Raw genomic sequence first — 24,071 nt, forward strand, 5'->3', positions numbered from 1 at the left:
AATATATCTATATATTAAATATGTAGTGCAAAACATAGTGAGGTAGTGTTCATGGGTTCATTGTCCATTCAGGAATCGGATTGCAGGGGGGAAGAAGTTGTTCCTGAATCATTGAGTGAGTGTCTTCAGGCTTTTGTACCTCCTTCCTGACGGTAGCAGTGAGAAGAGGGCATGTCCTGGGTGATTTGGGTCCTTAATGATGGATGCCACCTTTCTGAGGCACCGCTCCTTGAAGATGTGCTGGATACTACAGAGGCTAGCACCCATGATGGAGCTGAGTAATTTAACGACTTTCTGCAGTTTATTTCAATCCCGTGTATTATACGCCCCTCCCCATACCAGTCAGAATGCTCTCTACAGTACATCTGTAGAAATTTGCGAGCGTCTTTGGTGACATACTAAATCTCCTCGAACTCCTAATGAAATATATGTGCTGCTGTGCCTTCCTAACTGCCTCTACGGGCTGGACCCAGGACAGGTCCTCAGAGAGTTTGCATAGTACTGCAGGAGCATCAGTTCAAAACACTAAACTGCAAATTCTCACACAGAGGCAAAAAAAATGGTCAGGTGATCAGGGAAGTTTTTTTCACTGGAATTACTTCAGGGGCATTTAGTGTAAGTGCTCTCACATCTGGGAACTTGAATTTCAATCCAATATGAGACAGCTGGGACGATGATCTGTGTGAACCATTAAAAGAGCTAAGGAAAACAAGACCCAGAAATCCCAAGCCAATTCACAACACAAATTGCCCTTAAATCTTGCACGGTTGGGAAATCGTCATACCAAGATGTTGCTTAGGCAATCAGGGACTGGTTTAATATTTTATCTGCCTGCTCATTAACAGTGTTGCAGCCAACGATATTTGGAACACAACTGCAGAAAATGGATGCAGACAGGACACAGATCCATTTTAAATTAGATTTATTTTACAGTTAAATTTCTTTCCACTCAGGAAAATCTGGCAATGCAGTGAAAGAAACATTCCCACACCGCTGTTTGTTCTTCACACATGGATTGGGCTGTAGTTCACGGCTTGGTAATCAGGGACTCCAGCGCCTTCGCCACCTGCTCAGAATTTAAATTATCTAGCGGCACATTTCTCTCTCTTCCAAAGTCTGAAACAGGAGGGAAATAAAGAATCAGATCAGTAAACTGCACCTCAGGACTGAATGTTTGACTTGCAAAGTGCAGTTTACGAGAAATAGCGATGGTTGTCTGAGCAATTCAAGATTGTTTAATGTACTTTCCAGTACACAAGTGTAAAGGAGAACAAAATTATTGTTACTTCAGATCCAGTGCAGCACAAAAATAACACCATAAAATAAAGAACACAATAATAATAAAAACAATAATGATAAATACATAAGATAGCATATATACATAGAACAATTGTCCATTTAATTATTGACTCGGTGCCCAGTTAACCTCGTTTACAGCTTATTCCCAGAGTTGTACTGGGACATCCACTTCCCCATCCACATCAAGGAGAACGCACAGAACCCTGGAAGAGCAGACCACTATTATAAAACTGAACAAGTGACGCTAGGCACAGGAGTGTCTGTGCCTCTGTCAGGAAATGATAAAGTAGTGATGGTTGGGGGTGTTGATCAGCCTTACTGCTTGGGGAAAGTCACTGTTTTTGAGCCTGGTGGTCCTGGCGTGGTTACTATGTAGCCTCCTCCCTGATGGGAGCATGGCAAACGATTATAATACATATAAACAAAATAAATTAACAACTTTTACCCATATGTATAGTGGCTTTTGTGACTGTTAAGTTTGTTTGTTGTAAGACAGAGAGGAGGCTATTCAGCCCATCAAGTCCTCCAGGATCCCGACTCTCATACATTCCCCCACTTATTTCAATGCAATCTATTCGCCTTCACATACTTATCAACCTCCATCTGACTTTCCCCCAGGGCTTTTCTCTTTGCAGAGAAAGGAGAATGAGAGGTTACTTGATAGAGGTGTACAGGATGATAACAGGCATTGATCGATTGGACAAGCAAAAATGCCTAATACCAGAAGGCATAATTTTAAGGTGTTTGGAGGGAAGTATAGTGGGAGATATCAGAGGTTAGTTCTTTACAGAGACTGGTGAGTGTGTGAAACACCCTGCCTGGGATGGTAGTAGAGGCAGATAGATTAGGGACAGTTAACAGGCTCTTGGCTAAGTTGATGGGTGACAGAAAAATGGAGAACTATGTGGGAGGGAAGGATTAGATCGATGTTTGATCAGGTTAAAAGGCTGGTACAACATCGTGGACCAAATAGCCTGTATTGTGTTGTAGTGTTCCATGTTCTAACTGCTCCTTAAATTATTCTATTGTACCTGCTTCAACCACTTCTTCTCGCATATCGTTCCAACCACTCACCACCCTCTACGTGAAAATATTGCCCTTCAGGTCCTTTTTGAAATTTTTCTCCCTCATCCTAAACCTAAGCCCCCAAGTTTTGGACTCACCTTCCCTGGAAAAAAGACTGTTAACATCTTACACTGGCTCAGCTTGATTTTATCTCCCTCACTGGCCGGGGAAGGTTTTTCCAGCCTGACCTGCCAGGCGTGTCTTCCTGCTCTGCATTTTGCAGCTCCTCAAGCTGTTTGTTTATGTTCTCAAGCTGCTCCCATTAACTCGGTGGCCAGTTAACCTTGTTTACAGCTTATTCCCAGAGTTGTACTGGGACATCCACTTCCCCGTCCACATCAAGGAGAACGCACAGAACCGTGGAAGAGCAGACCACTATTATAAAACTGAACAGTTTGCTAGTACGATAATATGGACTCTTGACCTCACAATCTACCTCCTTATGAACTTGCATTACATTTGTCTGCCTGCACTGCACTTTCTCTGGAACTGTAACACTTTATTCTGCATTCTGTTATTGTTTTACTCCATTCTGCCTCAATGCACGGTGTAACAACCTGATCTGTATGTACAGTAAACTAGGCAGGTTTTTCACCATACATGTGACAATAATAAAGCCATTTACTAATCAGATTAATAAGGTTATTGAGTTTTCTTCCAAGTTCTAATGAAGTTCAAGTTTATTGTCATCTGACTGTACACATATACAACCGAAGGAAACAACATTCTTACAGACCATGGTGCACCAACAACACACAGCACATAAAACAAAATATTATAACTAAATTAATAAATATATATTCAGAATGCATGTAGTGTGCAGCACAGGAAAACAGTAGACAGCCTGTTATCCTAGTGACCAGACCTCGATAGTGGTAGGTTCACAGACTGGGGGAAGAAGTTATCCTTGGAAAGTAGAAGGATTGAGAGGAGATTTGATAAAGGTTTATAAAATTATGATGGGAAATAGACAGGGTAAATGCAAACAGGCTTTTTCCACTGAGGTTGGGTGGAACTACAACTAGAAGTCATAGGTTAAGGGTGAAAGGTGAAAAGTTTAAGAGGAATATGAGGCGTAACTTCTTCACTCAGAGGGTGGTCAGAGTGTGGAACGAGCTGCCAGTGCAAGTGGTGCATGCGAGCTCAATTTCAATGTTCATGCAAAGTTTGAGTATGTACCTGGATGGCAGTCGTATGGAGGGCTCTGGTCTGGGTACGAGGTCGACAGGATTAGGGAGTTCAAATGGTCCAGGGAGTTTTCATGGGCCGAATGGCCTGTTTTCTACGATTCTATGACTCAGTGTAGCAGTCTTAATCCTGATGCTACCGTACATTGTCCCTGACAGTAGTGGATCAAAGGGATTTGAAACATTGACCCTGTATCTCTTCCCACAGATGAGGGCTGACCTGCTGGGTATTTCCAGCATTTTCTGTTTTAAATCCCCTGCATTCAATGCTGAGAGGCCACTCATGTTTTTTAATTTGCGTTCAAGTTCATTTTCTTTTCTCCCCTACAGAGGTTCTGAGGCATTGCCATTATTTTCTCCCAGCAGATAGCAAAAATTATTTTCACTTTTAATGATGCAGCCAAAATCTGCTCTTTAAAGAGATTAGCTATACTTGTCACATGTACATCAAAACATACAGTGAAATGAGTCAATTGTGTCAACGACCAACACAGTCTGAGGATGTTGGCATTGGAAGTGTCGCCACATTTCCGGCGCCCACATAGCATTTCCACAACTCACTGGGAAAAATATTAGAGGGAAAATTGGCACTAGCTCTCTAAAGGTACTGCGAAATTTCTTCAGCTTAGCTCCACGAAGTATTTCAAACCATCACAGCACATTCCCCCAATTTCAGCTGTTGTCCTGACAGCTGAACTTCATTTCTTACCATATCTTGCCCATGCTTTAGACTGGATACCGGCACGTTCTCGGATCAGAATGGGAAATTCAGGATTTGCCTTCTTCATTGTCACGTAGTGCTGCTCGATGAAATCCCTGAGTGAAGAAAACATTAAAAACCACTGAAAACCAGAGAAGCACAGGAGACCATTCTACATTGGTCACCTCTCTGTAAGGAAACAAAATTAATCCCACATCAGTACAACTGCCCCAAGTTCAGTGTGTCCGGGCAAGTTTCCTTGTATCTACATCGTGTTTCACCGACGTAGAGGGATGCCGCACTGGGAGCACCGGATACAGTAGATGACCCTGATAGGTTCAATGAGTGGGGGTGGGGATTGTGGAAAAGGTCTTTCCTATAGAGGGGTCTCTAGGACCAGAGGACAAAGCACTAGAACAGAGGGACATCCATTTAGAACAGAGATGAGGAGGAATTTCTTTAGCCAGAGGGTGGTGAATCTGTGGAATTCATTGCCACGGTTGGCTGTGGAGGCCAAGTCATTGGGTATATTTAAAGTGAACATTGATGGGTTCTTGATTATTAAGGGTGTCAAAGGTTACCGGGAGAAGGCAGGGGAATGGGGTTGAGAGGGATAATAAATCAGCCATGATGGAATTGGCAGAGTAAATTTGATGGGCCGAACAGCCCAATTGTACTCCTATGTCATAAGATCTAATATGTAGATGGCTCTAAACACTACCCCCCTTAGGAAATGAGGTAATGAGGTTGGTCAAGTGGTTGATGTGTCGGTGGGGGGGGGGGGGCTGAGGGGGAGTTGGAAACCAGTGACCAGAGTTCAATTAGTTCCACGATAGTCATAGAAAAAGACAGGACTGCTGCTCAAGTTAAAGTCCTACTAGGGAAGGCTAATTTCAATGTCATCAGGAAGGAGCTCTCAGAAATTGATTAGAAGATGCAGTTTGCAGGAAGGAGACATCTGTCAAGTGGGACGGTTTTAAAAGTAAGGGAAGAAGAGTTCCAGGGCCAGTGCATGACCTCTTCATTTACCGAGAGGTTACCGAAGTTACCGAGCGGTATTGAGAAACTGGATATGAGAAAGGAGCTGTCTGCTCACATGCAGACAGCTAGAATGGGGAGCCTCTTAGACCTTCAGACAGAGGAGCAAAATTGGGCCATTTGTCCAATCAAATCTGCTCCACCATTCCACCATGGCTGATTTATTATCCCTCTCAACCCCATTCTTCCGCTTACTCCCCATAACATAGAAACATAGAAAATAGGTGCAGGAGTAGGCCATTCGGCCCTTCAAGCCTGCACCGCCATTTATTATGATCATGGCTGATCATCCAACTCAGAACCCCGCCCCAGCCTTCCCTCCATACCCCCTGACCCCCGTAGCCACAAGGGCCATATCTAACTCCCTCTTAAATATAGCCAATGAACTGTTTCCTGTGGCAGAGAATTCCACAGATTCACCACTCTCTGTGTGAAGAAGTTTTTCCTAATCTCAGTCCTAAAAGGCTTCCCCTCTATCCTCAAACTGTGGCCCCTCGTTCTGGACTTCCCCAACATCGGGAACAATCTTCCTGCATCTAGCCTGTCCAATCCCTTTAGGATTTTATACGTTTCAATCAGATTCCCCCTCAATCTTCTAAATTCCAACGAGTACAAGCCCAGTTCATCCAGTCTTTCTTCATATGAAAGTCCTGCCGTCCCAGGAATCAATCTGGTGAACCTTCTTTCTACTCCCTCTATGGCAAGGATGTCTTTCCTCAGATTAGGGGACCAAAACTGCACACAATACTCCAGGTGTGGTCTCACCAAGGCCTTGTACAACTGCAGTAGTACCTCCCTGCTCCTGTACTCGAATCCTCTCGCTATAAATGCCAGCATACCATTCGCCTTTTTCACCGCCAGCTGTACCTGCATGCCCACTTTCAATGACTGGTGTATAATGACACCCAGGTCTCGTTGCACCTCCCCTTTTCCTAATCGGCCACCATTCAGATAATAATCTGTTTTCCTATTTTTGCCACCAAAGTGGATAACTTCACATTTATCCACATTAAATTGCATCTGCCATGAATTTGCCCACTCACCCAACCTATCCAAGTCACCCTGCATCCTCTTAGCATCCTCCTCACAGCTAACACTGCCACCCAGCTTCGTGTCATCCGCAAACTTGGAGATGCTGCATTTAATTCCCTCATCCAAGTCATTAATATATATCGTAAACAACTGGGGTCCCAGCACTGAGCCTTGCAGTACCCCACTAGTCACCGCCTGCCATTCTGAAAAGGTCCCGTTTATTCCCACTCTTTGCTTCCTGTCTGATAACCAATTCTCCACCCACACCAATACCTTACCCCCAATACCGTGTGCTTTAAGTTTGCACACTAATCTCCTGTGTGGGACCTTGTCAAAAGCCTTTTGAAAATCCAGATATACCACATCCACTGGTTCTCCCCTATCCACTCTACTAGTTACATCCTCAAAAAATTCTGTGAGATTCGTCAGACATGATTTTCCTTTCATAAATCCATGCTGACTTTGTCCGATGATTTCACCGCTTTCCAAATGTACTGTTATCACATCCTTGATAACTGACTCCAGCAGTTTCCCCACCACCGACGTTAGACTAACCGGTCTATAATTCCTCAGTTTCTCTCTCCCTCCCTTTTTAAAAAGTGGAGTTACATTAGCCACCCTCCAATCCTCAGGAACTAGTCCAGAATCTAACGAGTTTTGAAAAATTATCACTAATGCATCCACTATTTCTTGGGCTACTTCCTTAAGCACTCTAGGATGCAGACCATCTGGCCCTGGGGATTTATCTGCCTTCAATCCCTTCAATTTACCTAACACCACTTCCCTACTAACATGTATTTCGCCCGGTTCCTCCATCTCACTGGACCCTCTGTCCCCTACTATTTCTGGAAGATTATTTATGTCCTCCTTAGTGAAGACAGAACCAAAGTAATTATTCAATTGGTCTGCCATGTCCTTGCTCCCCGTAATCAGCTCACTTGTTTCTGTCTGCAGGGGGCCTACATTTGTCTTTACCAGTCTTTTCCTTTTTACATATCTATAAAAGCTTTTACAGTCCGTTTTTATGTTCCCTGCCAGTTTTCTCTCATAATCTTTTTTCCCCTTCCTAATTAAGCCCTTTGTCCTCCTCTGCTGAACTCTGAATTTCTCCCAGTCCTCAGGTGAGCCACTTTCTCTGGCTAATTTGTATGCTTCTTCTTTGGAATTGATACTATCCCTAATTTCTCTTGTCAGCCACGGGTGCACTACCTTCCTTGATTTATTCTTTTGCCAAACTGGGATGAACAATTGTTGCAGTTCATCCATGCAACCTTTAAATGCTTGCCATTGCATATCCACCGTCAATCCTTTAAGTGTCATTTGCCAGTCTTCTTAGCTAATTCATGTCTCATACCTTCAAAGTTACCCCTCTTTAAGTTCAGAACCTTTGTTTCTGAATTAACTATGTCACTCTCCATCTTAATGAAGAATTCCACCAAATTATGGTCACTCTTACCCAAGGGGCCTCTCACGACAAGATCGCTAATTAACCCTTCCTCATTGCTCAAAACCCAGTCCAGAATAGCCTGCTCTCTAGTTGGTTCCTCGACATGTTGGTTCAAAAAACCATCCCACATACATTCCAAGAATTCCTCTTCCTCAGCACCTTTACCAATTTGGTTCACCCAATCTACATGTAGATTGAAGTCACCCATTATAACTGCTGTTCCTTTATTGCACACGTTTCTAATTTCCTGTTTAATACCATCTCCGACCTCACTACTACTGTTAGGTCGCCTGTACACAACTCCCAACAGCGTCTTCTGCCCCTTAGTGTTACGCAGCTCTACCCATATCGATTCCACATCTTCCCGGCTTATGTCCTTCCTTTCTATTGCGTTAATCTCTTCTTTAACCAGCAACGCCACCCCACCTCCCCTTCCTTCATGTCTATCCCTCCTGAATATTGAATATCCCTGAACGTTGAGCTCCCATCCCTGGTCACCCTGGAGCCATGTCTCTGTGATCCCAACTATATCATAATCATTAATAACAATCTGCACTTTCAATTCATCCACCTTATTACGAATGCACCTTGCATTGACACACAAAGCCTTCAGGCGCTCTTTTACAACTCTCTTAGCCCTTATACAATTATGTTGAAAAGTGGCCCTTTTTAATGCTTGCCCTGGATTTGTCGGCCTGCCACTTTTACTTTTCTCCTTAGTACTTTTTGCTTCTACCCTCACTTTACACCCCTCTGTCTCTCTGCACTGGTTCCCATCCCCCTGTTGTGAACTAACCTCCTCACGCCTAGCCTCTTTAATTTGATTCCCACCCCCCAACCATTCTAGTTTAAAGTCACCTCAGTAGCCCCTGCTAATCTCCCTGCCAGGATATTGGTCCCCTTTGTAACCTTTGACAACCTAACTAAGCATGCACCTATCAACCTCTGCTTTAAGTATACCCAATGACTGGGCCTCCACAGCCGCGCACAGCAATGAATTCCAGAGATTCACCACCCTCTGGCTAAAGACATTCCTCCTTATCTCTGTTCTAAAGGGACAGCCTTCTGTTCTGAGGCTGTGCCCCCTGGTCCTAGACTCCCCTACCATGGGAGACATCCTCTCCACACCACTCTATCTAGCCCTTTCTATGAGAACCTCCCCCCATTCTTTTAAACTCCAGTGAGAACTCATGTTCCCAGTATTAAATATTTGCTTTTTGTATTTGTACAGATTGTCTTCTTTTGCACATTGATTATTTGTCAGTCTTTGTGTAGTTATTCGTGACTATTGTATTTCTTTGTTCTACTGTGAACGTCTGCAAGAAAAGGAATCTCAGGGATTATATGGTAACATACATATTTTGATAATAAATCTACTTTGAACTTTGGATATCTGACCACTGGTTTACTTGACTTCTTTGTTGCAGCACTGGAAACCTGGAACAACTCAGCCCTACGCAGCATTTCTCTACAGAACTGGCCGTAGTTCAGGAGGCTCCAATCCATTATTTAATCTATTTTTACCAACCTTTCAGGCAATGCGTTCCAATCGCCAGTTGCCATATTAAATACTTTCATCAATCACCTTCAATTCGTCTCCCCTGATATCTTTCCTGTAACAGATGGCAAGTTTTTTTCCCATTCATTCTGCTGAAACCTCACCCCCTGCCAAATGAGTCAAATGAAATATGACTACAGTGGTTTCCCGTTAATTGGGACACATTGGGACCAGCACGTTTTGGCCCAATGAAGCAGCTGGCTCAATTAGCCAAAGTTTCATGGAAATAGTGAAAAAGGTATAAAAAAGACAAACTACTGTTTAGCTAAGTAACAAAGTATGTATTTAAAAGAAACACAGAACAACTTAGAACACTATCAGTACTACTCATCATCATCATCAGGTGCCATGCCCAGTTTGAGCTTTGACTGCCATGGCCTACACACTCCTGTTTTGGGTCAAGTGGATCAATTCATTAGTATTCACTTCCAGTTCTTTGGCTGCTGTCTCCATCATCATTTGTCTTTGTCTTCCTCTTGCTTTCTTCCCTTCAATCTTTCCCATAATAGTTGTGGAGAAGATGGCGGCGCGACGACAGCGCGCGCGGCCTCTCCGGTGATGAATATCTGTTATCTGTCAAGTAGGGGACCGTGCACAATTCTGATTTGATGGAGACAGAGTGCATAGCGGAACATCTGGAAAACTTCTGAAATGCCCGCTTTGTTACCGCTGCTACAGTGTGGTAACCGGAATCTCTGGAACTGAAGGCCTCGAAATCCTCGGCGTTGCGTGATTCAGCGGCCGGGGAGAGGTCGAAAGCGCTCAGGAGGCTGTATCGGAGAGGCTGCTCAGAAGCTCAGAATTTTCAGACGGATGGACTCAGGGTCGGCTGCTTCGAAGGTATTGGCAAGTTGACAGTGCCTGGAGGTTTATGGCAGGGAGTTTCTCCCTTTTGCCGCCTGCTATCGGGGACTCGGGAGTCGATCGACTCGGGGACTTTGAGACTTTTTTTTTTTTACTGTGCCTATGGACTGTTCTTCATCAAATTATGGTATTGCTTGTACTGCTATAACTATATGTCATAATTATGTGGTTTCGTCAGTGTTAGTCTTTGGTCTGTCTTGTTTTCTGTGATATCACGCCGGAGAAACATTGTATCATTTCTTAATGCATGTATGCATTTCTAAATGACAATAAAAGAGGACTGAGTGTTCTCATAATCTAATTACCGTGCATTCTAACTCCTCTTTCCTAATCACATGTCCAATGAAGTTACGTTGCTTTTTCATGATCCCATACATTATTTCCCTTTTTGTGCTTGCTCTGTTCATGACATCCTCGTTAGATATTTGTTTCATTCATGATATTCTTTGCATCCTCCTCAAAAACCACATCTCTGCTGCTTCAATTTGTTTCCTCATGTTACTAGATATTGTCCAATATTCTGAGCCATATAACATAGCTGGATAAACGTAACGCTTCAGTACTCTGAGGTGGGTTGTCAATACTACAGTACTATAAAACTGTATTACTTCCTCATTGTTATCAATGGAGGAATTCATCTGCTGTGTTCTTTTGATTGACTACAAGTGAACAAAATCAGTGCAGGCAATTGACTACTTTCATCTAATGCCTTTGCCGATTGCATCCTCCAAATCTTCATTTTCATTGCAACATTGAAACCACTGTTGATACCTTCAAATTCTTCACAGTTCCAAATTTGTTGAAGTAGTGAGATAGTTTCATTTTCATCCCTGGCCATGTCTGGCATTTCCAAGCCTGAATGCTTGAAACCAGAGTGAACAAAGCAGTCCTTACCAATTATCAGTGACGACAAGAACACTAAAACACGCAACAGACGCTATTGAAAACCTGTTCACTCTAAGCTAGGTGTAGTGCCTCACGGCCACACAAGTGCACATGGATGTGACTAATGATAGCTACAAACCGTTCACCGACGGTTTCCTGTCCCAATTAAGGTGCGTAGTGTCCCAAATAAATGAACAGAATCCCAGCTACTTTCTCGATTAGATTTTGTTCTTTTAGAGTTGGCCCAAATAAACAGCTGCCCAATTAACTGATGGCCAAATTAACCAGAATCCATTGTACTTGCTATTACGTAGAACAGTACAGCACAGTAGCAGTAGTGGGATCACTCGAGTGGAGTGTGATGTTCTCCGAAGGGGTTGTCTGTTGGTGGATCCTCAGGTGACTGTGGAGCCCGATCCGGGGCCCGTGTATTCTGCTTGCAGTGCGTGCTAGAGTAACTGGTGGCTGTAGTTTAGTTGGTCAGTTTCTCCTTTCACACCTCCGCTTGTTCTCTGCAGCACATTGTAGGTCATTCTCTTGTAGGACAGCTCCCTCATGAATGGATTTCCTCCAAGTCTATCTATTGAGTGCAATGTCTTCCCAGTTTCTAGATGTCCTGTTGAATTTCTTCAGGCTGGTTTTGATGTTATCTTTGAAGCATTTCCTTTGCCCGTCAGAACAGCACAGGCCCTCTGGCCCACAATGTTGTGCCTACATTTTAACCTACTCCAAGGTCAATCTAGCCCTTCCCTCCTTCAAACCCCTCCATTTTTCTATCATTCACGTGCCTATCTAAGAGTCTCTTCAATGTCTCTAATCTTTCTGCCTCTGCCACCACCCCTGGCAGGGAGGATGTTCCATGCACTCTATGTACAAAATCCTACCTCCAACATCCCCCTATACTTTCCTCCAATCACCTTAAAATAATGGTCCCTTGTATTAGCCATTTCCATCCTGGGAGAAATGACTCTGGCTGTCCACCCGATCTTTGCCTCTTATCATTTTATACACCTCTATCATATCACCTCTCATCCTCCTTCACTCCAGCCTGCTCAACCCTCTTCATAAAACATACTCTCTAATCCAGACAGCATCCTAGAAAATACAGTAAACCTAATGTGCTAAATAGTTCTTCTAGATTATTCCACCATGTAATTAATCGTTTGTCTTCTACCTGCACGACTACCGTCAGGTCATTCTAAAGGTGTGTAAGAGCATCCTAACAAGCTGCATCACTGTCTGATATGGAAACTACACTGCAGTAGACAGTAAGGCTCTACAGCAGGTAGTCAAAGCTGCCCAACGCACCACCAGCACCAGCCTACCTGCCATCAAAGACATATTTCACAAATTTACTGGAAAATCAGGACCACCAGACTCAAGAACAGTTACTTCCCCAAGCAGTAAAGCTGATCAACACCTCCATCCACTACTCCACCACTACTTTAATATTTCCCATCAGTCACCTTATGGACAACCTACAGTTATTTCATGAGCATACCAGCAATAAGCTATCTTATCTATTTATATTTATTGTGTTTTTATTATTATTGTGTTCTTTCTTTTTTTCTTTTTTAATCTTTTTATTAGTTTTCAAGTTCATAAATATAATAACAGTGATTATAAAGAGATTGGAATTACATTATTGCTAATAAACATATACAAGAGAAACTACAAATAGTACAAATGTAATTGACCTCCAAACTCTTAATATAATTAATCATGAAGAAAAAAGAAATAAAAAGAAAAGGATATCACAAAGAAAGACCCCAAAACACAAAAAAAAACAAACAGAACAAAACAGGGCTGAACCAATATATTAGATCGAATACATTCATTAATGTCGTCAACTCCGCTCCTCTATTCATATATTCTGTTAATAAAAAGGATTCAGAAAAGGTCAAACTACATCATATGAAAATGTTGAATAAATGGCTTCCAAGTCTCTTCAAATTTAATTGAAGGATCAAAAATGACACTTCTGATTTTTTCTAAATTTAAACATGATATAGTTTGAGAAAACCATTAAAATGTGGTAGGAAGATTGGTCTCTTTCCAATTCAATAAAATGGACCTTCTGGCCATTAATGTAACAAATGAGACCATACGACAGGCTGAAGAGGATAAAGAGCCATGTCCCATCATTAGCAAACCAAAAATTGCTGTAATAGCATGGGGTTGTAAATCAAAATGCAAAACTGTTGAAATTATATCAAAGATATCTTTCCAAAATTTTTCCAAGAGAGGGCAGGACCAGAACATACGAGTCAAAGAAGCCACCTCAGAGTGACATCTGTCACAAATAGGATTTATATGGGAGTAAAAACAAGCTAGTTTATCTTTAGACATATGGGCCCTATGCACTACTTTAAATTATATCAGCGCATGTTTAGCACATATAGAGAAAGAGCTAACTAATTGCAAAAATTTCTCCCATTTCTCTATAGGTAAGTGAAGTTGAATTTCCCTTTCCCATTTTTTAATTTTATCAGATATACCTGGCTGTATTTTCATAATCATATCATAAATAGTTGCTATTAATCCCTTCCGATAAGGATTTAAGCCTAAAAATTTTTTCCGTGATATCAGTTGTGTATGAAATCGGAAATGTAGGCAGTGTGGTACAGGTGTCCCCGCTTTTCGAATGTTCGCTTTATGAAACCTCACTGATACGAAAGACCTACATTAGTACCCTGTTTTCGCTAACAGAAGGTGTTTTCACTGTTACAAAGAAAATCAGCGTGCGCTGCGAGCAGCTGCTCTCCCCCGGATTCGGAACGGCATTGCTTAAACACATGCCTGTGAGCAGCCGTTTGCAAGATGATTTCTAAGGTACTGTATCGGAAAAGCCTAAAAGAGCTCATAAGGGTGTTACACTTAGCGTAAAACTAGACATAATTAAGCGTTTTGATCGTGGTGAACGAAGTAAGGACAAAGTGAGTTTGGCTTGTGGAAGTTGACGAAGGTGATGTTGAAGAGGTTTTGGCGTCCCATGACCAAGATCTGATAGATGAAGAGCTGATGCAATTGGAAGAGGAAAGGATAACAACCAAAACCGAATGAGTAATGATAAAGTGCGACTTTAATTTTAAAAGGGTACGTCGGTTTAGAGCATATTTGCAAGATGGTTTGAGTCCTTACAAAGAACTGTATGATCTAAAAATGTGTGAGGCTCAGCAGTCGAGCAAGCCTTCCACATCAGCCACAGCAGACGACGAAGCTCCAACTTCGACATCAAGGCAGGTAGTGAAATTTCAAGCAACACACATAAAAGTTGTGTTGACTTCGTGAGTTAGTCCTGACAAAGGGTCTCGGCCCGAAACATCGACTGTACCTCTTCCTAGAGATGCTGCCTGGCCTGCTGCGTTCACCAGCAACTTTTATGTGTGTTGCTACGGAATACTACGACAGCATTCGTGCCTTTCAAATTAAATTAGGCCTGTGGGAGATGCAACTGTCCTGGAACAACCCAGCTCATTTCCCCTCTTTGCAGTCTGTGCGTGTCACTCATGGGAATAATGACAACATGGACAGGTACAAGGACAAAATATCACGGCTGAAAAATGAGTTTCAGAATCGTTTCCAAGTTTTCACTCAGCTCGAGAAGGAATTCTCACTATTTTGCTCGCCATTTCCCATCAACGCAGCATCAGATGTGCCGGAGGAACTCGAAATGGAACTAATTGAAATTCAGTGTAACTCGACTTTGAAATACAAATTTGAGACTGTGGGTCTGGACTCATTCTATCGATACCTGGGACTGATGTACCCCAAGGTGACAGACTTTGCCTCAAAGATCCTTTGCATGTTCGGGACAACATATCTCTGTGAGCAGGTGTTCTCCATAATGAACATTAACAAATCTGAACTGCGCTCGCAGCTGACACACAGACATCTAAATAAGATTATGAAAATCACAACTGCCCGGAAACTGGTCCCTGACGTTGACAGGCTGGTTAAAGCCAAGAGATGTCAGGTGTCTGGAAGCAGCAAGTGAAAAATGAGTGACACTGTTCGATGCACTGCGACATGTAAGCAAAATGCATTATGAAATATTGAGTGTCATAATATTGTGATTCATTCATTTTCTGACTATTCTATTATTGTAAATGTGATCACTTCAATAAAAATTAGAGGCTAACTGTGTTCATTGTCTCAGTTTGATTGCTGGAAGCGGGCTGATAAAAATTAGGTGCAGTTGTGTAGCCTACATTTACAATTTGTTTCATTGGGTCTACATTTGTGTCTGCTAATGTTCGATTTCAAATGGTTTATTAATGGAAAGGGTGTGGCTCCCAAAACGATCTTAGCCAAACTAGCATCGTTTTTTCTCTCTCTCATCACAACTTTCTTGTAGCCCACAACTGTAAGTTAATACCAATCATAAAAATAATGCTTGCTAGGCAATCTTCTTCATAAGAAATGAAATTCGTAAAGTGAAACACTTTGTAGTTATAGCAGAGACTGAGACACATGAGAGCAGGTTGAAAAAACAAAGGCAACAAAAGCTGTGGGAGCACATGCGCGTGCACAACTGATCCGGCCCGCATGAAATCGCATTTTGCCCAATCTGGCCTGTGACCTAAAATGAGTTTGACACCTCTGTGCTAAACGCTATGTTACCATGCCGTCCTCTACATCAAGAGAGTACAAGTGTTAGTAGCTCACCTCTCCTTGCTCCCAACATCTATCTCCCATGTCACCAGTTACCTCTACTCTCATCTCTATTCCCTTTCTATTTCACAACTGCCCCCACCACTGTCCACCCATCAACTGCCAATCAGTACTCACCACCCCATTCTCAACTTGCCGCCAACATCTGGTTCATCTCTTCCCCCTCCACACCAGCCCCATAATCACTTCTCTGCTAAGCCAAGCCAAGCCAACCCCACAGCGTACCCCTGCTCTATTCTCTTTACACCCATAGCTGTGTGACTAAGCACAGCTCCAGTATCACCTATTTGTGGTCACCACTGGCATTAGCAAAATTGCTGGCGATGAAATTGCATACAGTAATGAAATAAAGCATGTGGTTGACTGGTGCCACAACAACACTTAAAAATTGACAAACTTCTACCTACGTGCAGAAGTGAGTATTGTGATGGTTGCATCACGGATGGAAGCACCAATACCTTTGAATGGAAAAGCCTACAAAAGTAGCGGCTACAGCCCAGCTCTTCCAACCACTGAGCACATCTACAAGGAGCGCTGCTTCAGGAAAGCAGCATCTATCGTCGGAGACCCTCACCAACCACGTCATGCTCTTTTCTTGCTTCTGCCATCAGGAAGGAGGTACAGGAGCCTCAAAACCCACACCACCGGTTTCTGGAACCGTTATTACCCCTCAATCCTACTTTGATTCCAGACAAAGTCAGGAATCATGGTGCGATTAATGTCCTGGGCCACTTTTATTTCAACACAAGAAGTATCGTAGGAAAGGCGGATGAGCTCAAGGCATGGATCAACACCCGGAGTTATGACATTGTAGCCATCAGGGAGACGTGATTGCAGGAGGGGCAGGACTGGCAACTCAATATTCTGGGATTTTGTTGTTTTAGATGCAACGTAAAGGAGGAGGGGTGGCATTACTAGTCAGGGAAAATGTCACAGCAGGGCTCTGTCAGGAGAACTCGACTAGTGAGGCATCATGGGTGGAACTAAGAAATAAGAAAGGTATGACTACGTTAATGGGGCTCTATTATAGACCACCCAAAAGTCTGAGGGATTTAGAAGAACAAATGTATGCAGAGAATGCACACTTGCAAGCAACATAAGGTTCTATAACATCTTAGCTTTTCACATATTGATTGGGACTCCCATACTGTAAAATGAATAGATGGGATAGAGGTAATCAAATGTGCTCAGGAATGTTTCCTTACACAGTACACTTAAGTTCTCATCAGAGAACATGCTATACTGGATCTGCTATTAGGGAATGAGACAGGGCAGAAGTTTGAACAGGGGAACACTTGGCATCTAGTGATCTCATTGCCATTAGTTTCAAATATGCAAAGAGATAGGTCCGGTCCGTGGGTTGAGATTCTGACTGGAGAAAGGCCAAGTTTGAAGGTATCGGTATGGATCTGGCAAATGTGGATTGACAGGCTATTTTCTGACAAAGGTCTACTCCAGTTAAGATGGCACCAGTGAACAAACAACTTTCCCTCAGTCGACATCTTCCATTTCTATTTTTTCACTTCTTTCACACCTGTTTTTCAGGTGTTTCTGGGACTGTTTGAGCCTGCAATTTAGTTTGGAGATTGGCTGAGCGATCCAACATTTTGCTGTCTCCGAGAAGATTCCGGCAAGTAAACGCGTACTCAGATTTCTCAATGCAAAGAAACTTCGAGATGGGGCGTGAGCCTATGTCCGACTCCATTTCGCCTATTGAAGTGTCCAGCAATTGCCAATTAAAGTGTCAAAGAAGATTGCGACATCGAGGCGAACGCAGAAGGCCAGCGAACTTTCAGCATTGCCTGCCTTCCTTTTGATCGCTGCAAGTGGCCTATGGCTGTGTGGCTCACTGTGGTGGGCAGATAGGCTCCTCTGCCTGGTGGCATCCCTCTCTCTCAATGAATGTCAGTGATATCGGAGGATGGTATGGTTCAAGGATTGGACTATAGTGTTTATGGACTGTGGACTTTTTCAGACTTATGGTTTTTATATTCTCTGTTTTTGTTTATCAGCCGTTCATTTCTGTTTTGTTGTGTGTGGGGAGGTGTATTTGATGTTCTGTTGGGTTTTTTTTAGGTTTTTTTTGTGGGGGTGGAGGAGATTTTCCTGTTTTGTTTTGTGCAATGGAAGAGGGTTTTGGAGGTTAATGATCGGGATGCTGTTCTTTTTGTGTGCGTAGGGGTGGATGGGTGGGCTTGATGTTTCTTTCTGAACAACTTTCATGTTCTTTCTTTGTTTCATGACTGTCTGGAGAAGGTGAATTTCAGAGTTGTATACAGATACATGCTTTGATAATAAATAAACCTTTGAAACTTTAAGTGGGAGGCCTTCAAAAGTGAAATTTTGAGAATACAAAGCTTGTATGTGCCTATCAGAACAAAAGATAAAGATAATAAGTATAGGGAACTTTGGTTTTCAAGAGATATTGCGACCCTAGTTAAGAGAAAAAAGGAGTTGCACAGCAAGTATAGGCATGTGGGAACAAATTAGGTGCTAATGAGAAATGCAAGAGAACACTTAGGAAAGAAATCAGCAGGGCTAAAAGAAAGCACGAGGTTGCCCTAGCAGATAAGGTGAAGGAGAACATCGAGGGATTCTACAGATATGTTAAGAGAAAAAGGGTGAAAGGTGAAAAGTATAAGAGGAACATGAGGGGAAACTTCTTCACTCAGAAGGTGGTGAGTTTGTGTAATGAGCTGCCAGCAAAGTGGTGCATGCAAGCTCGATTTCAACATCTGAGAACATGGATGGTACATAGATGGTAGAGGCATGGAGAGCTGTGGTCTCAGTGCTGGTCAATGGAAGTAGGCAGTTTAAATAATTCAGCACCCACTACATGGGCTGAAGTATGTGCTGTACCTTTCTATGATTCTATAACCATCAGGCTTTTGAACCAGAGGGGACAGAACATAGAAATCTACAGCACATTACAGGCCCTTCGGCCCACAATGTTGTGCCGACCACGTAACCTACTTGAGAAACTGCCTAGAATTTCCCCACCACATAGCCCTCTATTTTTCTAAGCTCCATGTATCTATCTAAGAGGCTCTTAAAAGACCCGATTGTATCCACTTCCACCAACGCCGCTGGCAGTGCATTCCACACACCCACCACTTTCTTTATGACATCCTCTCAGTACCTATTTCCAAGCACCTTAAAACCATGGCCCCTTGTGTTAGCCATATCAGCCCTGGGAAAAAGCCTCTGTCTATCCACACAATCAATGCCTCTCATCATCTTATACACCTCTATCAGGTCACCTCTCATCCTCCGTCACTGCAAGGAGAAAAGGCCAAGTTCACTCAACCTATTCTCATAAGGTATGCCCTCCAATCCAGGTAACATCCTTGTAAATCTCCTCTGCACTTTCCCTATTGTATCCACATCCTTCCTGTAGTGAGGTGACCAGAACTGAACACAGTACTCCAAGTGGGGTCTGACCAAGGTCTTATATAGCTGTTACATAACATTACCTCATGGCTCTTGAACTCAGTCCCACAGCTGATGAAGGCCAACACACCATACGCCTTGTTAACAACACTGTCAACCTGTGCAGCAGCTTTAAGTGTCCTATTGGTACGGACCCCAAGATCTCTCAGATCCTCCACACTGCCAAGAGTCTTACCATTTATATTATATTCTGTCTTCAAATTCGACCTACCAAATGAACCACTTCACACTTATCTGGGTTGAAATCCATCTACCACTTCTCAGCCCAGTTTTGCATCCTATTGATGTCCCGCTGTAACCTCTGACAACCCTCCAGACTATCCACAACATTCCCAACCTTTGTGTCATCAGCAAACTTACTAACCCAACCTTCTACTTCCTCATCCAGGTCATTTATAAAAATTACAAAGAGGAGGGGTCCCAGAACAGATCCCTGAGGCACACCACTGGTCACCGACTTCCATGCAGAATACAAACCACCTACAACCATTCTTTGCCTTATGTGGGCAAGCAAATTCTGGATCCACAAAGCAAGGTCTCCTTGGATCCCATGCCTCCTTACTTTCTGATGGAGCCTTGCACGGGGAACCTCATCAAATGCCTTACTGAAATCCATATACACTACATTCACTGTTCTACCTTCATCAGTGTGTTTTGTTACATCCTCAAAGAACTCAATCAGGCTCGTAAGGCAAGACCTGCCCTTGACAAAGCCATGCTGACTATCCCTAATCAAATTATGTCTCTCCAAATGCTCATAAATCCTGCTTCACAAGATCTTCAACAATTTGCCCACCACTGAAGTCAGGCTCTCTGGTCTATAATTTCCTGGGTTATCTCTACTCCCTTTCTTGAACACTACACTACATTGATTGGCCTTATCTCAAACAATAGTGAAATGGATTACAGGGAAGAAGTCATCTCTCTGACACAGTGGTGTTAAGAAAACAATCTCTCCCACAATGTAGCAAAAACAAAGGAGCTGGTTGTGGATTACAGGAGGAATTGAGACCGGCTAACCCCTATTGACGTCAATGGATCTGGGGTTGAGAAGGTAAACAGCTTCAAGTCCCTTGGCATACACATCACCGAGGATTTGATGTGGTCTGTACACACCAGCTGTGTGGTGAAAAAAGCAGAACAGCACCTCTTTCACCTCAGAATGTTGAAGTTGTTCGGTATGGGCCCCCAAATCGTAAGGACTTTCTACAGGGGCACAATTGAGAGCATCCTGACTGGCTGCATCACTGCCTGGTATGGGAACTGTATTTCCCTTAATCACAGGACTCTGCAGAGAGTGGTGCGGACAGCCCAGCGCATCTGTAGTTGTGAACTTCCCATGATTCAGGGCATTTACAAGGACAGGTGTGTAAAAAGGGCCCGTAGGATCACTGGGGACCCAAGCCGTCCCAACCACAATCTATTCCAGCTGCTAGCATCCGGGAAACAGTACCGCAGCATAAAAGCCAGGACCAACAGGCTCCGGGACAGCTTCTTCCACCAGGCCACCAGACTGATGAACTCACACTGATCTGAGTGTACTCTATATTATATTAACTGTTCCATTTATTATAAATTACCACGATTGCACATTGCACATTTAGATGGAGAGGTAACACAAAGATTTTTACTCCTCATGTATGTGAAGGATGTAAGAAATAAAGACAATTCAACATTCAACAACAACATTTGCAACCATCCAATTCTCCAGTACCTCTCCCGTCCCTATTGATGCAAAGATCATCGCAAGAGGCTCAGCAATCTCCTCCCTCGCTTCCCACAGTAGCCTGGGGTATATCTCATCTGTTCCTGGTGAATTATCTAACTCAATGCTTTTCAAAAGCTCCAGCACATCCTCTTTCTTAATGTCTATATGCTCAAGCATTTCAGTCCACTGTAAATCATCCTCACAATTGCCAAGGTCCTTTTCCCTGATGAATACTGAAGCAAAGTATTCATTAAGTACCTTCACTACCTCCTGTGACTCCATGCACGTTTCCACTGTCACACCTGATTGGTCCTATTCTCACACGGCTCATCCTCTTGCTCTTCACATACTTGTAGAATGCCTTGGGGTTTTCCTTAATCCTGCTCACCAAGTCCTTCTCATGGCCTCTTCTGGCTCTCCTAGTTCCATTCTTAAGCTAGATAACCAGATGGTAGATAACTCTTCCATCCTTTTCCTGCCTCAATGGAACATATCTATGCAGAATGCCATGCAACTGTTCCCTGAACATTTGCCCCATTTCTGCTGTGCATTTCCCTCAGAACATCTGCTCTCAAGTTCCTGCCTAATAGCATCACATTTCCCCCCACTCCAATTAAATGTTTTCTTGGGCATTCTCGGGATAACTTCACTCACCCAACATTGAACTAAATTCACAACCTATAGACTCTTCATCTCATATTCTCGATATGAATCGTTTATTTACTTATTATTATTACTGGGGTGTACATGCAAACAGCTACTTGGAGCCACAGGTGAGAGCTGAGTGTCTGGTGGGGCCCAGAAGTGAGTGAGCTGCCCCAGAATGGACACCAGAGCCCTTACCCCTCCATGGACACTGAATCAACAGGCAGGCTAAACTAGGTGAGGGTGGCTGGCAGCCTTATACCCCAGTGAGATCCAAAAGCCAAGAAGAAGGTACTGCAACACCCTCTGGAGAGCATAGGGTGTGACGAGTCACAGAAGATGTCACAAATATCCATTACAACCTCAAGGAAGACCTCTGTTTCTGTTATTTGTTCACACCTCTGGACCCTGGCTTCTGAAGTTGAGAGAGTGGAACTATCCCAGTGCAACGGCTTTTCCACTTCAAGAACTCTCCAGCACACGTTCCCTGTCATGGTTGGATACGATGGACAAACACCATAGCTATTATCATTATTATGCTTGTTCTATTGTGTTGCTTTGTATTTACTGTGAAGGCCCAAGAAAATGAATCTCAGGATTGTAGATGGTGACAGTGATAATAAATACTTTGATAATAAATTGATTTTGAACTTTGATAACAACCTCAATGTCAACAAAACCAAGGAGTTCATCATTACCTTCAGAAAAGGGGTATCTGTAGTCCCACACCTCCTGAGTCAGAAACAGTTACTTCTCTTCAACTACCAGGTTCTTCTATTCACCTGCACAATCCTAACCCTACCTCAGCAACAGAACTCTACAGACCACCTCTTGTCTCTGCTTGTCTTGATTTTGCACCAATATCTTGTTTTTGCAAGTTGATATTCACCGTCCTCTGAGTAAAGAAAGTCTTCCTCATCTCTGTTCTAAATGGACGCCCCTGTATGTATCCTCTGGTCCAAGACATTCCCACCACAGGAAACATCCTCTCCACATCCACTCTATTGTGGCTTTTCAATATTTGATAGGTTTCACTTAGATCTGTAAACGTAACTTTGCTAGATCAAATAACGACAGCACAAAAAGATTGTTACTTATCTTTTCATCCATTTATTTCTTCGAGCTCAGCCGGCGAGTGAACTTGGACCCGACATCAGGGAAAGAACCGTTCTCATCTCCCCGGCGGTTCTACAAGTTCACTGCCCGATGTCAGAATTGTCAGAAGTTATAAGGCCACTGGTACAAAAGAACAATCAGTTTGATAACCATTCTGGTCAAGTCAATGGACTATTGCTACAGAGAACAATCAGTTTGATAACCATTCTGGTCAAGTCAATGGACTATTGCTACAGAGAACAATCAGTTTGATAACTATTCCGGCCAAGTCAATGGACTATTGATACAAAAGTACAATCAATTTATTAGACACCCCAGCCACTTTAATTAAATAAAAGAATGTCCTACCTGGTTTGCTGGAGCCACAACTTAATTACAAAGATAAGAACATCCGTCAAATTTATGCTTTAGTTAAGAAAGGAATGTTCTGTCTAATTTCCATCAGGTATTGCTTTTTGTCAAAATCAAAAGGTGTGAAAAGCCCAGAGACATCTGATGTGGATCTGGGCGAACTTTAATCATCTTGCTCCAAAGAAGGCAGCTGTGAGACGTTATTCAAACACACTGCAGCACAGACATAGTCAGTACTTAAATCATTGTTTTACAAGAATCTTGAGAATCCCCCTTTCCTTTAAACTTTATCAGATCCCCCTCCCCAACTCTTCTAAGCTCCAGCAAGTTCAAGTCCAGAGCTGTCAAAACGCTCCTCAAACGTTAACCCTTTCATTCAACAGATCGCCCTTCACTGCCTTGTATAATTTATAATTGTTATGTTGTCTGAAACTATGTGCCCGATCCTGTTGCAAGTTTTTCACTGTAGTTGACCTTGCCAGCTCCCATCTCACTACTTCCCCATCACTACTCTCCACCCGAACTTCCACACACCCCAATCTCATATTTCCACCCCCACCTCACCTACCCAACAATCACTTATTGCTCTGCCACCCCGAACCCATTTATTTCTTGCCCCTTCCTCCAACTAACCTTGACTCCCCGCTCAACTGCCCCCCATCATATTCTGTCCTCTTTCAGCCCAATATACCTCACGACCCTTTCACCTTTGGTCAGTCCCCTTCCAATAGTCGCCTCCATCAGTACATCATCCCAACCTCTTTGCTTCCTCCCAAGCCCGCCGCTGCTCACCGGACGCCCTGGCTAGCCGCCGAACTCTGACACAGGTGGATCCGCAGCTCCCGCAGGTTCTGGCTCAGCTTTGACCCGATGCCTCTCACCACGGCCGCCGCAGCCGCCTGCGCCGCCATCTTGCTCCAGTCCCTGTGTCGTCACGGGCAACTACCTCCAGTCAGAACAGCGAGTCACCTAGAGTGACAGCAAGCGTCTGACGATGGACCAATCACTTTAGGGAATAATGCATAATCTGCCAATAGAAACATTTCAACGGC

General features: G+C 43.3%; 2 protein-coding genes across 2 annotated transcripts in view; one reads left to right on the plus strand and one right to left on the minus strand.

The window, feature by feature from the left end:
- The window catches only part of tmco6 (transmembrane and coiled-coil domains 6), a 76,278-nt gene extending 66,401 nt beyond the window's left edge, over positions 1–9,877 (plus strand). Inside the window, exon 14 of the transcript XR_011886676.1 lies at positions 9,196–9,877. The gene's annotated coding sequence lies outside the window, so the exon portion shown is untranslated. The remainder of the gene's footprint in view (positions 1–9,195) is intronic.
- ndufa2 (NADH:ubiquinone oxidoreductase subunit A2) lies at positions 906–23,970 on the minus strand. Its single transcript, XM_072264157.1, has 3 exons — positions 23,812–23,970; positions 4,261–4,367; positions 906–1,116 (listed from the first exon to the last, which is right to left on the minus strand). The coding sequence occupies exons 1-3, from the start codon at positions 23,928–23,930 to the stop codon at positions 1,028–1,030; spliced, it is 315 nt and encodes a 104-aa protein (XP_072120258.1). The 5' UTR covers positions 23,931–23,970; the 3' UTR covers positions 906–1,027.
- Positions 23,971–24,071: the final 101 nt, after the last annotated feature.

This window comes from Mobula birostris, chromosome 7 (assembly GCF_030028105.1).
Source record: "Mobula birostris isolate sMobBir1 chromosome 7, sMobBir1.hap1, whole genome shotgun sequence".
NCBI lineage: Eukaryota > Metazoa > Chordata > Chondrichthyes > Myliobatiformes > Myliobatidae > Mobula > Mobula birostris.